Raw genomic sequence first — 15629 nt, forward strand, 5'->3', positions numbered from 1 at the left:
ATTATTCATCAACCATGTGGGAAATACTTGCATGAAGCCAAGAGAGCCAGAGAAATCACAAAACAAAGCAAAGTAGGCCACATTAAATTAAGGTGGCTTTATGTCAGAGAAGAGATCACTTACCAATGCACTCTGGCTGCATGCCACTCCAGGTGAGGTTGGGCAGGCAGGTCCGAGAGATTGAGCCAAGGAGCAGGTAGCCTTTTCTACAGCTATAGAACACCGTAGAACCAATCTATTCAGAAACAAAATTGCAACTTTAAAACATTACAAAGAACAGTTAGTGTCTAATTCTGAATAGATATCAAATGTGTTTTTGTAAGTATACCTGGTAGCCTTGTGTGTTATTCTGATATCCAAACAGAGGCGTGCCAGGGTCCACACAGCTGGTGTGACTGGGATCTAGAACAAAATTCCCCCAAGTACTTAATCACACTCACTTGTACCCTGCCACATTTAAACCTGCAGCTGTCCAAAGAGTCTGCATTACTCAAATTTATAACCACATACAAGAAACTGTTTCTAGTTTGTAAAGACTCAAAAACATTTCATTAATTACGTCCAGGACTAATATAAACTTGTAAAAACAATCTCTACTGACTATATATGTTAACTGAAGACTAGGCTTAATTTACAGTAAGTTTAGAAAGCCATTACAGTAGGTTTAGAGAGCAACTTCACTACTAGTTTCAGATTTGACAGCAAAAGGTGTTATTTAACTGTGAGGTTCATCATTACAGATACTGATTTGATTACTTTGGTATTCAGATGTGTGACAAGAGGACCTAATCACACAGTAGTAACCAATTACAATATTCAATCATTTATTATCAGTAACCAATTTATCCAGTTTAGGGTCGTGGTGGGTCCGGAGCCTACCCGGAATCACTGGGAGTGAGGCGGTAACACACCCTGGAGGGGTGCCAGTCCTTTGCAGGGTGACAAACACTCACACATTCACTCACACCCAAGGACATGTTTTAATAGCCAATCCACCTACCAACATGCATTGTTGGAGTGTTGGGCAAACTGGAATTGCAGTCACTCAGACACAGGGAGAACACCTTCCTCAGTCATTGACCCAGGGCGGTATTCTAAGCCACAACCTCAAACACAACCTGGAGCTGTGTACCAGCCACACTACCTGTTGTGTCATGATCCACTTCTGTATGCTTAGAAACCAAGCCCTCACCTATACAGGAAGGCTGGGTCCCACTCCAGGTTCCATCATACTGGCAGTATCTTCGTGTGGAGCCAACCAGAATGAGTGGTGGAAAGCAGGAGAAAGAGACAGAGGAGAGGTAAGTGAAGCCTCTGTCCTCTCTTCTGCCCTGGGCTGGAATCCCTGGATCTCCACAGAACACAGCTGCGAAAGAAGGACGGACCAGTTTCACGGGACAAGCTTTGTGCAATGTAAACAGATCATAAGGAATAAATGCAGAGGCAATGTTCTGAATGTTTTGCTGGGACTTACGGAAGCATTGAGGCTTTTCTCCACTCCAGTTGCCAGAGCCCTGGCAGGTGAGGATGGTGGGCAGAGACAGCTGATAGCCCTGATTACAGGTGTAGCTAATACTGGAGCCCCACTGATAGTCTGTCCCCACCACCTGGCCATTAGGGATACTGGGTGGAGCTCCACACACAATAGCTGCAAGAAAACTTTCACTTTCATAAACAAACAAACAAAGATGCAAACAAAAAACCCTGACCATTTGAACACTTTTAACCTATTTTTCCTTTTCCCAATTTCTGTATTGCTGACCTTCTTGCATGTATGCATTATGCTGCTTGTAATTCATACTGTGATACAATATTAATTTGTCTGTATTTTAACAGCTTCTTATTTTGTTCAATTAAATCTTTTGTGAATAAAATCTCAAACCTCAGGGACTTTTTATTAACTACAGTTAAAATTAGCCAATAGGTAAACACTGGATTATTCAGATTATTGCACTTTTATCTATATAAAAAAATCAGCAAAATATATATTCTGTGACTTTATGGAATTATTATGATTAGCAATTTTAAATATGAGCAATACTGTGCCTACAATATGTTGACTAACAGTATATTAATTTAATCTGAAAGGTTTGAGCATCAGTTAAAAATTAAATGAGCATGGTAAATACTTTAGCGTAAGTCGATCAACATTAATCAGGTGATCATTCAGTCTGCAATCAATCAGAGGCCACTTAAGTATATATGTAGAGACTGATCTGTATCTGCTGGCTCATCTATATATGGTCCCACCATAATCCACCATTGATGACAAACCAAAATCAGCTAATCATTGATACAACAGGGGCTTAGAGGGGCTCTTTTGCCTTGGAGCTAAAGAGTACCTTTGCACACAGGCTTGGTGCCATTCCAGGTGCGGTCCTTTGTGCAGATTAGTGTGGAGGCACGGTCAGCATCCATGGTGAAGCCTGGAGAACACTGGAAGCTGACTGTTCGGCCATAAGTGAAGTCATTGCCTAGTCTGAGACCATTACCAGGCACTCCTGGGTCTCCACAGTTAATAACTAGACAAGGAAATAAGAAATATAGAAGGAATTAGGGGTAAGCGATGTGAGAGGGATTGGCGATATGAACAAAACACTGAAAAAACTTAAGTATTTCAAAAACACACTACTCCAATAAAATAAACCTTACATTACTATTAATTATATTAAATAAAATATATTTTTACACAATACCATAGTTCATTGTACATGATATTTTGTAATCAAACCACCTCTATATGACTGAAGTCACTCCCCTTTATTTTGGAGCAAATTCCTCAGCCTCAGAGCCCCTTATCGCCTGTACTTCACTGAGCTTAAAGAATTTATGTAAAGAACGTATGCCATATTATGGGTAACTGAAAAGTGTCATTACATAATTAAGTCAGAATATCAGTATTATCACAAAATAGAGTTTTTATATCATTTAAAAAATTATGATGATATTATCGCAAATGGCACAGCCCTAGAAGATATATTCATTCCTGGCAATAAAATATGTTGTGCTTTATCCAATCACAAATGGACATCGGTAAGCATAGGTGTAAACAAGGTCCAGGCGTATTGTTATCCTGTCACTCAGACTCATTTCAGAAGGTCAAAGATGTATGCAATGCCCAAAACTTTTTAGACAGACCTTATCATAATGATTTAATTCACTTTGATGTTTGCACCTAATGTCAACACAGATTTGTAGTGGTTATCATCGTTAACCTCTGAGAACATCACACAATAAAATGTGGCCCAATGCCAAGATTTACGTCTAGAGGGAAATGAACCCTTCCTACCATTGGACAGTGGAACTGAGAGAACTGAAAGACAGTAAAGGAACCCAGTCAAAAATTGTGATCCAGAAATATTTCTGCAATATCAGCAGTAATATTCTTGTGGGTAAATGGCAACAATTCCTTAAAGTAAACGTCCAAAGTCTAGAGTAAAGCATTGAAGTGGTTACTGCATCAACAGGAGAAAAATACACTTAAGTTCAGGAGAATTTCAAACTTGGCCATACAGTGTATATGACCATTTGACTTCAGACATATGAATGTTAAAGCATCCAGGTTATAGGCTGTGCTGTCCACCTCAGATCACTCAAATATCAGATATTAATCTAGGTGTGGAAATTGCCAGACCACCATAAAATCAAATGTTAGTACTGTTTTCAAGTTTATGTGACATTTTCTGTCCAGACGCTGAAAAAAATCAATAGAGAAAGCATTTCAAACAGTATGAGTCAGTCTGAAAAATGGGAAAAAGATATTTTATGACTCTAAACCTCACTGAATTGCACCATTGATACTAAATTAATGAACTGTTTTAGGAATCCTTTTTAGTGGCCTCTTTTCCACTCATTGCACATTTCATCCCAATTGAACTCCAACAAAGGCAAATTTCATCATTCATTAAGTGTCAGCGATTTAGACACTAGTCACTTTTCCCAGTCAGTGCCACGGGATCCTGCTCTGAACAAGAGAAACCAACTCGAGAGCCTGGAGCCATAATATCTGGCTATGACCTCCATTAGCTCAAAGCGTGAGCTTTTCCATTGTGTTTTGTGAGTGAGGTTAGGCGCAGTTGGTGCTAAGAGGAAGCACAGGGCTAATCTCTATCACTTCAACACAGGCAATGTAGGTGTCTCTGATCAGCCTGTGCTCAGGGCTAGTAAAAATGCAGAACAATGTCCCAGCTTAGTCTCACAAGATCATCCAAGGCTTCATCTGGACAAAGCCTGAAACATCCTTGGCCTATACATTCTTTGAAAGCATGGCCACTGGGAGCCTTGTGAATGCATAATGTATGAAGAGAACGAGCTATGAAAATGTGCCTTTATAAAGAAGTTAAGGACCTACTCAGCCCTGCACAGAGCTTGGAGATGGTTATATGTTACCTGTGCACTCAGGCATGTCTCCAGTCCATGTTCCATTGACAGTGCAGTGGCGAGTCAGCAGGCCTGTGGAATAGTAGCCCTCTCTGCAGGCGTATGTAATGGAGCGGGAGAACACCAGGCCATCATGGAATTGGATCTGAGCATTACGAGGAGTTCCAGGATTGCCACAGGACACCACTGAAAGAGAGAAAAAGACAGTTCCCTTTAATATGTGATATGCCATTTTATGCTATATTCTCCACTTAAGCATTATATCCTTCAGCCAGGGTTCTGAGAGAATTATACTGCTGACATATTTACAATCACTGGTGTTCTCTGTTGCATTGTGTAGAAATATCACACTATCACTGGGAATGACAGCACTGCCATTATAACCCCCTGATTGATATGCTTTTAAACATAAACAAGCTTGCATTAATGTATCTCTGGTTTCAATCATAAAGCAAAATATTAATAAATCTGATTATTTTTTTATTTTTTTATTACCTTTCAGCTTGAGAAAAGGACTTTAAAGATTCAACTCTTCCTAAAGCCTTCCATTCTACAACCCATGCGTCAATAAGCATGTCTGAGTAAACTATTCCATCATACTGATGACAAGTAGAATTTATTACAGTGGCATAACTGCAATAAGAGGTTCAAACTCCCAACAACATTATTACCAGTCTGTCTTCTTTCTGCATGGACAAACTGAAAAACCAAAACAGCCTGCTTTAAAATATTTGCCAAAGCAACTTTTAAAAATTCACTATTTTTCTTGTCTTTAAACTGGAGAAGCTGACTCTACTGTAACAGATAACTACAGATAACTCTTAACAAATATGTTGCTCTCTGAGTTATTTATTTTGGGCAAATCGCCCCTTTGACTACAATCGATGATCAGTTAATGATTACATAAACAGCGACCAACACAATTATTCTTCATTCATTTGCTAAACTGCATCGTCCTGTACAGGGTCAGAGTGGGTTCTGAGCCTACGAAGAATCATTAAATGCAAGACAGGAACACGTCCAAGACAAGGCACCTGTCCATTACACGCACAAACACAACTATATAGTATGTATAGTATTTGTAATGCCAGTATAAATGATCTATTAATATCAAAGCCATAATCAGCTCCCTGCTTTCAAGTGGATTCCTTCTAAAACAATTTCTGCAAGTTAACTGAACCACGTATGAGAAACACCTGTTAAACAATGAAAGATTTTAGCAGGAATGAACTTATTTTAAAAAAACATTAAGGTCTTTCTGAGACAGCAAGCTGCCAAACGTATATTAAAACCATGACTCAGAGAGAGAGAGAGAGAGAGCGAGAGAGAGAGAGAGCGAGAGAGCTATATTTGAGTATATTTGAGTAAGGAGACAGAATGTTTACAGTGCAAATCCCCAGAGTAAAGGTGCTAGTTGATCTTACATGCACTTCAGCAGGTGCATCTGTGCATTTGTGTGTGACAGAGATCCTACTTTAAAACCACACAGAATAACACACTGAGCCTCAGAGGTCTTTGGAAGATCAGGGGCACAAATGTAGCAGGAATGTAAATGACTAATGGGATAGGAACCTCACTTTAACCTTTATTTAATCACAGCAGTGCCACTGAGCAAAGCCTGCTCTTTTCCCAAGGCTACGGTGCTGGAGGTAGAGGAAGGGCAGAAAGACGGCCATGGAGCGATGGAGCATGCTCCTAGAGCAGCTGAGGGTTGAGAGCCCAGCTCAGGGGCACAAAGAGTGCAGTCAGAAAAAGGGCAGGGACTTCACCAATCCTCTGATATCCAGTCAACGTCCCTGGTGCTCCAAGTGTGATTAAAGCCAATAACTCCACCGTGGGCCCTTAACCCATGAATCATATAACAGCAATTTAACCAGCTCCAATGGCTGTTCTTTTAATTGTGTTATTATAACCTTTTGTGTTATTAACTCTTTCATGCCAATGCAGAATATGACTTTTAATCCACTGTTTAATCCATACTGTTGTCATGCTGAACATAAGAGCTACTACATAGGAGAGTTACTACACAGAATGCTATGCAGTTTAAACTGATATAATTGTATTTTTTTCTAAACTCTCTTCTCAGGCTAACAGACATTTTAGACAGAGATTCTGTGAGATAGTTCTGAACTGCCAGTAAGCAATGAAGATAAAACAGCTCAAGCCCTTCCACAAACAAGGGTACGCAAAGATAAAATGGACTCGAATTATGGATACTGGCTAATGGGATAACAAGGCTCCCTCTTGCCCAACTGAAGAGCAGTGCAGGATTACACTGGGATCTACTTCAATGCAGAGCATGTGGCCACAGTTTTACTACAGTTACCATGGACACACAGCATGACAGGTTCACATTTAAACAAGGCCTGAAATGCATTTTCAGAGCAAAACAACCTCTCAGTTTTCTTATTTCTCCCATTTATAAGTGTAGCAGGTTTAGATTAGCATTATTTCTTTCCAAATAAGTGTATCTCTAAAGATAAAGGAATGATTGGAGGTCTCATTGAGAGCTCTCCATTTTAATTACATGTGAAATGTATTTTCAAAGCTAAAGAACCTTTGAGTATCTGCCATTTCTCAATTTTTTCCAGCTGTAAATAAAGGCATTATATCAAAAACTAGCTTTAGACCCCTGACACTTTTCTTCTACATATGCACATTTCCAAAGTCATGAAAAAAGCATTGGTCCCTCCTTGATCTCAGTGAGGTCCTTGAGAAAACATACTTGCTTGTAATACTTGTTAATAAATGTATGGATGGAAGCTTAGGTTGTTATTAAGTTGTTCTTTTTAAACATTACACAAGAGTCCACTACTAAAATGCCACAGTTGTTTGAATTGGGTGCACAGACGCAGATTACAATGACCTTAAATGTTTATCAAGGAACATAAACATGAATATAGCAATATATATAGCAATGCCCATGTTGAGGTACTTGCTGTGTACATTATACAGCATACTGTAAATGTGTGAGCACAGAGTAAAGGAACACTGTTTGTTACATATTCAACAAATATGAATTTTCAAGAGAGAAGCTCTTGGCCATTCCTTTAAATAAAGGAAAGAGTAGGAGAGAAGAGAGAAATGGCAGCCATGTCCCCATGGGTAATTAACCTGGGTATTTCTGCTCCTCTGACAACCTTTTCTCTGCAGATGCTTTACCCAAAGTGACATGAGTGGAATCTCAAAGCAGAGAGAGACAGAGAGAGAGAGAGAGAGAGAGAGAGAAAGAGAGAGAGATGGTAGAAAGGAAATCAGGAATGGAAGATAAGAGACAGAAAGAAAGAAAGAACAGTAAGAGAGAAGAAACAGAAAGCGAGAGTAGGATAGAAAATGAATAAGAGAGAAAGACAGACAGAGAGGATAGACAGAAAATAGAGAGCAAAGAAGAGACAGAAAAAGATGACACAAGAGAAGAATGAAAGAAATAAAAGAAAAAGAGGAATGCAGAGTGTCAGAGAATAAAAAAATAGGAAAGAGAAAGGAGAAAGAGTGAGACAGTATTTGAGAGTGCATGAGAGGTAAAAGGAGAGATTCGGGGGGTCTGGTGCTTTTGGGATTCATTCATGCTGCAATGGGTTAAGTTTGTGAGCAGTAAGGAATGGAAAACAAGCAGAGGGAGAGTGAAACATGTGTACAACCCCAGGTAATACCAAATCACTATAAAAACTACTGCAAGGCTTCTGTGGCTGAGTGGATAACACAGGAGGGAAGAGAGGAAAAAAGTCCTCTCTCTTTCTGTCTGTGTGAAATTTGGAGAGTGAATAAGTCCCTCGCCGAGACATTAGCATAGTGTGTATTTAATCTCGGTGGAGGCCAGGTGTTTCCGGTGAAGCTGTGATGAATCACGTGGTCACTATGGCCTCTTCCCTGCAGCGCTGCTGCTGCTCGGGTCTACACTTACCCTGGCATTCGGGCTGTGTGCCCAGCCAGGTGCCATTGGTTAGGCAGGAGCGCTCTGAGGAGCCCCGCAGCATGTAGCCTGGCTCACAGCTAAACCGCACCACACTGCCAGAGGAGAACTCCTCTCCCAGACGGATTCCATGCACCGGAATACCAGGGTCTCCACACCTCCCAGCAGAATCACCTGAAACATATAAACCAAACACACACACACACACACATACATACACTCATAAGTGTTTAATAGATAAATTATGTACAGTGATGTATTTTACATTGTAAATCCATTAAAATTAAAGGGGACATATTATAATTCTTTTTAAACAAGTTAGAATAGGTCTATGGGCTTCGACAAAACATGTTCATGAGTTTCTTTGCACAAAATCTCTCACATAAAGAGATCTCATCAGCTCTATTGTTGCCAGTTTCAGTCCCTTTCAGAATGAGCCATTTAAGAGCTCTGTCACTTTTATACAAATAGGCTGTTGCTGGCCACGCCCCACACATCCCATGTTTACACAGGTGAGGAGTGGTGTCAGGATGGTTCTATGCAAATTTCCTTATTGTGAGGAACGGCTCGTAGAAAGCATATGATTCCCGACACCAAAATCTTTTAACTGAAAAGATGGATGTTTTTATTTTTTTCCCGCTCTTTTTATGATCATCCCAGTGCACAATCCCACTATGTTAGAAAAACAAGATTTAGGAAAGCTGCTCCAACTGGTTAGAGTTTAAAGAATATTTTGAAGTCTATTTTGTAGTACATCAGGACATGCTGTGTTAGGGATGTAAAATGATGACCAGGGCCTGTTGTGGAACATTTAGATAAATCTGAGTGGATGAATGAGTTAGTGAGTAAGTGAATGAAAAAAGACGTATAATTCAGATTCATGAGGTGCTTTGCATCTAAACATGAGGTTATATGCAATGCTACATGAATCATTTATTTTTTTATTCTACTGCAGAGGAAGTCTCTGTTTTCACATAAAAATGAGAGCCATGGAGAGTAATAACTGAATAATAAGTAGAGAATAATAGAGTAGAGACTAATACTAAAGAACAACTGTCATCACCCAATGAAGTTGCTATGGAGTTCAAAATGTACAAACATTAATTTCTCTTCAAAAATAAACTGACCTTTACAGATTGCTTCTGATAGGATCAGAAGTTTTTCTATTATATTTTAAACCAACTTTTTATTATTATTATTATCACACACACATACTAATAGCATGCTATTAACTAAAGCAAAAAAGCTAGGAATCAGTTCATCTAAAGCTACGTAAACAACAATGAAACAAGAGAATCATTAGATTCACATTACACTGCATCTCTCTGAGGTGGATATCCTCATATGCTGATGAGGTGAGAATTAAGACAGATCTGGGAGACTAGAGTCAGGTGATAATAGACTCTGGAAAAGAATGTGATGGGGACAGCACATTTCCTTCCTTTCATCTGTTCATAATATTAACTCATCTGCTGCTCTCTGCTGATGAATTTACAAATGATCTCTTCAATGCTTCATCTGGCCACCAGGCACCACGATGCAAACAGACACAAATCCTTGATGCCTTTTTAAAACGAGGTAAATATTTAGGGATGGCAGTAATTTCCACTTCCTTGGTCCAGAGCTCATAGTTAGGAGCTGATATTTACCCCAGTGAGATCAGTACACTCTGTAGTAAAGCGTCCAATGTGGTCCTTGGGAGAAAGCTGCAATTTTTGAGAAATATGAATGTCATGAATTGTGACATTAAACTGTCAGTGTGGTTTTACTGCCAGGGATGAGGCTGTGTTCTGGCATATCTGAGGGCTGTAAGGGCTGATGGCTTTATAGTGAAGTAGGGCAGCTCATAACCTAGCAGGCGTGTGGGAGTTCATGTAGCAGGGGCTGATATGGGGAGATTAAAGCAGTTTATAGAGGGACAGAGCGCTCGCCCTTCAGGCCCAAGCTCACACAGCTATATCACTAGTCACTGATCTCTGCTGAAGGCCCACATCTGCTGTTTCATCACTAGCCTTGAAGAGGCCTTCTACTATACCAAACCTCTCCTTAAGCAAGATTAAACCTTTGACTTGAATATTACAGCCATTTTTGATGTAACACAAATAAAGGTTGCTAATGTATGTGAAGCGTTAAGTGTACTTATCTGTGTCTCTTATCTGTTAAATTCACTGTGTGTGTGTGGGTACAAGTTGTGTCAACGGGGTTAGTGGGTCCGGTACCAGTGCAGTGTGGTGGGGAGCCGCTCCACTGGCCATCCAGCTGGCACATGCGGGTGGTGTTGCCCACGATGGTGCGCTGGCCCATGCAGCTGTAGCGGATCACTGAGCCCACAGTGCGCTTCTCCCCTGAGATCTGAGCATACGGAGGCATGCTGGGATGATCACACAGCACCACTGCAAAGAAAAAAAGGGAGAGGCACAGAGAGAGAGAGAGAGAGAGAGAGAGAGAGATAGATAATTAATATTATCTCTTAATTCTTAATTAATCATTTTAAAACCTGAAGAATGATGAACCTACGTATCTTCATTTTTATAAGGTTTCAATTTTTCAAGGGTTTTTTTTTTCTTTTACATTTGATCTGGTAAGTTTTGGTTTCCCCCATTCTTGACATTTATTTTTATGTTCATGGGAGGGCATATATATAAATTAACAGGTCCATTTCTACAATGTACTACTGACTATGATGCACTGTTTTCATCTGAGGCAGCATGGTCTGATTATGGTAATGTGAACTTATAGCTAAATTGCAGCATTGCACTTTCTTTTTTACTTTTTTTTTCTTTACTTTAATATTTGGAGTGAAGGCAGGGGGTAATGGTCATGTCCATTTCTGTCTTTTTATATTGGCTCAGTTTCTTAGAATCAGTCTGGAAGTCCAAATCATCCAATTAAGTACATATACACTGCACATAAACTGAACCTTGGTTTAGACTGATCTGTATGAAGACCAAGTCTTTTGATCAGGACAGATTTAGTCCTTTGGTCCAGACCATGGTCTGAGGCACCATTATTTTGGTTTAGACCAAACGGAAAAGTCAGAAAGGACATTTTTAGGTTTATTTTTTTTTTGTTTGGAATGGAAAACTTTCAAATAAATGTATTCACACTTAATCCTTCCAAGCATTCAATACACTAATGAAAATGAAGCCCAGTGCTGTAGTGTGATCAGCAATAAGAGTCCTTGAGCAAGACTCTTATGTAACATGATTAGAATTGTAAGTGGTATTTATAAAATAAATAAAAATAAAAACTCTAAAAAGTAACTGAAAATGTTTAAAGAATGAAAAATAAGAGCTTTTGACAAGCAGACTATTACAATTTTTTACAGAAAGTAGTAAGGCATTTTTTACAGAAAGTAGTAAGGCATTTCTGGAAAATCTTACAGAGACATTTGGGGAGGGCGCGGTCCCAGGTGCCGTCCCCTTGGCATGTGAGAATGCTGGTGCCCAGCAAGTAGAAGCCTGTGTTACAGGTGTAAGAGACTGTGGTCTGGAAGCTGTAGCGGTGTGGTCCAATGGCCAGGACCTGTCTCACACTGTTTTCCACATGACCTGGCTCTGTGCAGTTCACAACTGAAGAGGAGAAATAGCATACTTGGGTTTACACACAATAACTCACATTGCCCCACAATCACTCGAGCCCATGTTGTAAGACCAATTTACCAATTTAACTCCACGTTGTGCATTACTTGACTTATGCTTAGCTCTGGTTGTTTTCTTAAAAGACATTTCTAATTGCAAGTGTGTCTAATTAATTCTGTCGTCTGTACCATGTCATGCTGCTGCACTGATGTCTTTGTATTTTATTAAGTGTCTACTTATGTGTTCATAAAATTATTGGTCCACATAATATATTATCTGCTAGTACAGCACCCAAACTTCCCCTCAGGGTAAAATCAAGCCAATCCATGCATTCATCCATCTGTCCACCCACTCACCCATTATCCATCTATGTGGAGAATAAAAGCAAGAAATAAGAGAATGCAGACAATAATAAGTGCTGTATCATAGATGAACCATTTTGTTCTAAATATAATACTTTTTCTATTCAATGTAGTGTCAAGAATTTAAGGTTTTGATATGTCTGTGATGATTTGCTTCCCATGGAATTAAATAAATAAATAAATAAAATAAAACACAAATATACACCCAGAGAGAGAGACACACACACACACACAAAAAACACCTTGTCATGAATATTTGTCACTAAACACACTTAAAAAAATGAAAGCCCATATGCAATGTATGCTGAAAGTGATGGATGGAGAGCCTTGTGGAGTGGAGAGGAGGCAAAATGGGAGAGGCAAACGTCTGTCTGTTTCGGAAGCAGATGGAGGAAGAGAGAGAGAGAGAAAGAGAGAGAGAGAGAGAGAGAGAAAGACAGAGATAGAGAGAGAGAGAGAGAGAGAGAGAGAGAGAGAGAAAGAGAAAGAAAGACACAGAGAGAGAGAGAGAGAGTGAGAAGTGGAAGCAGAAATTAGCAGTATGCTTGTACTTAATCAATCCATGTTCCATATCCTCAGCCGTCTCAAAGTTCCCCCTTTCTGATCCCAACTGTGCAACATGAGATGGCATCATACCCACCCCACTATCAATCTGGTGTAAGAGACGGAGGCTGGGGAGGATGAGAAAGAGCAGGGAATGAAACAAGCTCTAGCGCTGCGGCCGCCATTAAAATTCATGACAGATGTTATCAATAAGCCATCCGTCCTGAACTTGCACAAGAAGTGGAGGGGGTAAACTTGGGCTATTTATACTGCATTGAAATGGTGATGGAGACATGAGCAGGGGGAGACAGATGGGACAGTTTGGATAGGGGGGACGCCCTTCCACTGAGCAGCTAACCGCCTACTGAGGGGGACACACTTCGGGCACCAGTGCCACTCTACTTCCTCACAGAGCCCTGTGATTTATTCACCACTTTCAGCCACTTTCACTACTTCAGCTCATGTTGCCACCCAGTAATCATCAAATGGATAGCGGAAGTGAGAGTATTCATTTTTAAGAGCTCACATGCTCTTGAATGCAGATGCCTCATGGCAGGTTGTGTCATAAAGGTAAGTGATGGAATTAATGACGTACACTTTCTGAATTTAATGCAGTGAAGTTGATGCACAAACCGCATTTCCTAGTTAGGACTTAGTACAACAAAACATGCAATATTGCAAGTGGTGAAATGTTTCTTAAAAGACATATGCCCATTTTAAATTTGAGCCCATTAACACATTCCAGAAAAAAGTTGGCATGAGGCAACAAAAGACTGGAGAATTTGCTTAATATGACAAAAATTTAAATTATGATAATTGGTAAGAGGTAGCAACATTTCAGAGCATTTTAGAGAGGCTGAGTCTTTTAGAAGTAAAAATGAGGAGGAGGTTCAAAAATTTGTGAAAGTCTTTTTGAGCAAATAGCACAACAATTAAATTCTTCAAGTAAAATATTTTTCAAATGAATTTAATTTAAAAAATTTCACTACATTAAAAAACAGACATGGCTCTCTAGTGGAAATCGCTTCATGGGCTTAGTAATACTTCTGAAAACCATTCTCTGTGAACATAATTACTCCTGCATCCACAAATACAATCAGCTTGTTACTAACGACAGTTTCCGTGAAGGTATGTGGGTGCATTAGTGAACATGACATGGATTAATTGCACTTCTCTGAAGGCACCATTAATGCTAAATGTTACATACAGGATTTGGAGCAACATACTGCCATCCAGAGAACATCATTAGTGCCTATGCACTTTCTGCACTGATTTCAAGAGCATAGCTCCTGTCACGCCCTGGCCCTGTCCTGTCTGTTGTTTCCACCATGTGTTCACATAGCACTAGGCTCTTTGTTGTTGTTGTTGTTGTCTCCGCCCTAGTCCTGCCTTAGTTCCTCCTCCTCCTCGTCAGTGTCTCATTTGTAATCCTGCCCCCTCATTATCAGTCCCTGGTGTTCCTTGTCAGTGTTTTGTATATATACCCCTGTGCTTGCTGTGTTTCCTTGTCGGTTCTTGTGTGTGTAGATGTGTTTCTTTGTCTGTTGTCTTACGCATTACCACCAGTTCACAGTTGTGTTATGTTCCTATCCTAGTTATGTTCCACTGAGTTCTAGTTTTTTTCTTGCCTCCCTGCTCGTGTTTTTCTGTTTGCCTTGGTTTTGTTTAAATAAAGATTCCTTGAGTGTACGTCTGCCTCCTCATACTCCCTCAACTGTGACAGCTCCTTAATAAAAGTGTGCAGGTGCAAAACTAGTTCAGAATATCCAGCAAATTGACTGAATTGTCTGAATTGCCATCCACTGAATTGTCATTAACAATAATTTTGGCCAAACATTACAATACAACGGTCCCCCAGGGTCAAGTCAAAATGTTTGGTAAACAAACAGTTAAGATCTTGTTCTTTACGTCCTGAAAAGGACTGGGTTTGGCATTTGGCATTTGTGCTGTAAACAAAAAGTGTGACACATCATCCACATCGTGTCACATACCGGCTGAGTAAGGGACCGTGCATAATGTTTTTAAATGAGGAACTATTTCTTTAGCTGTTATACAGAGCTGGTGGCAACCCTAAATGTTCCCTAAAAATCTAAAACTGCACTATGATTATTGGGTACACCCAATCACACTACTAAGACATTGCACGTGCCAAAAAAATTGACTTAAATATAAATACAGATTTTAATAAAACAAATCACAAACTATTTTATGATCTGAATTAAATGGCTGACAATGGATTAATTATTTTTTATTTAAATATTCCTCCATAGTCAAGTCATTTCTATTTAGACTTTCAGTATTCCTATTTTGCAAGCAAAAACACTTTCTTCGACTAATCATAATACATCAACAGGTAATAACAACATTCAGTTTAGTGAACTAATAATGATCAACGTAGATATATATATATATATATATATATATATATATATATATATATATATATATATATATATATATATATTAGAGAGAGAGAGAGAGAGAGAGAGAATCCAAAATGAAGAGAAAATAGATCCAATTTATCTGATCCTGAACACAATTGGACATTAGACTCGTTTCAGCCTCTGGCCACTGGCCATTTGGTGGGGAAGATGGATCATTTTCTGGCCTGGCCATAGACTTATCAGTGTGGTTTTAGGAGGCCATTTTGAAGACGGTAGTGGCTTGGTCTGACACAAATTGGTGCTGATTAGCGGGGCTGTGTGGGGGCCCTCTGAATTATTGATGCAGCTCACAGCTTACGCCTTTCCAGCCGAGCTCCTTTTGTGCCATTAGCTGTGATTCTGCCGCTCTCAGTGCTAATGATGGGCAGTGATGGAATGGAGATGGTGGCAGAGCATCAGACCACTT

The 15629-nt window shown here is 39.7% G+C and overlaps 1 protein-coding gene across 1 annotated transcript in view; it reads right to left on the minus strand.

Moving 5' to 3' along the window:
• csmd2 (CUB and Sushi multiple domains 2) overlaps positions 1–15629 on the minus strand; it is a 340194-nt gene that overhangs the window by 17122 nt on the left and 307443 nt on the right. The window contains exons 55-63 of the mRNA XM_066674957.1: positions 11677–11865; positions 10513–10686; positions 8285–8467; positions 4390–4566; positions 2343–2522; positions 1475–1648; positions 1193–1366; positions 329–402; positions 124–235 (exon numbers count right to left, since the gene is read on the minus strand). Of these exons, the coding sequence (XP_066531054.1) occupies positions 124–235; positions 329–402; positions 1193–1366; positions 1475–1648; positions 2343–2522; positions 4390–4566; positions 8285–8467; positions 10513–10686; positions 11677–11865 (1437 nt within the window). The remainder of the gene's footprint in view (positions 1–123; positions 236–328; positions 403–1192; positions 1367–1474; positions 1649–2342; positions 2523–4389; positions 4567–8284; positions 8468–10512; positions 10687–11676; positions 11866–15629) is intronic.

Source organism: Hoplias malabaricus, chromosome 6 (genome assembly GCF_029633855.1).
Source record: "Hoplias malabaricus isolate fHopMal1 chromosome 6, fHopMal1.hap1, whole genome shotgun sequence".
NCBI classification, from domain to species: domain Eukaryota; kingdom Metazoa; phylum Chordata; class Actinopteri; order Characiformes; family Erythrinidae; genus Hoplias; species Hoplias malabaricus.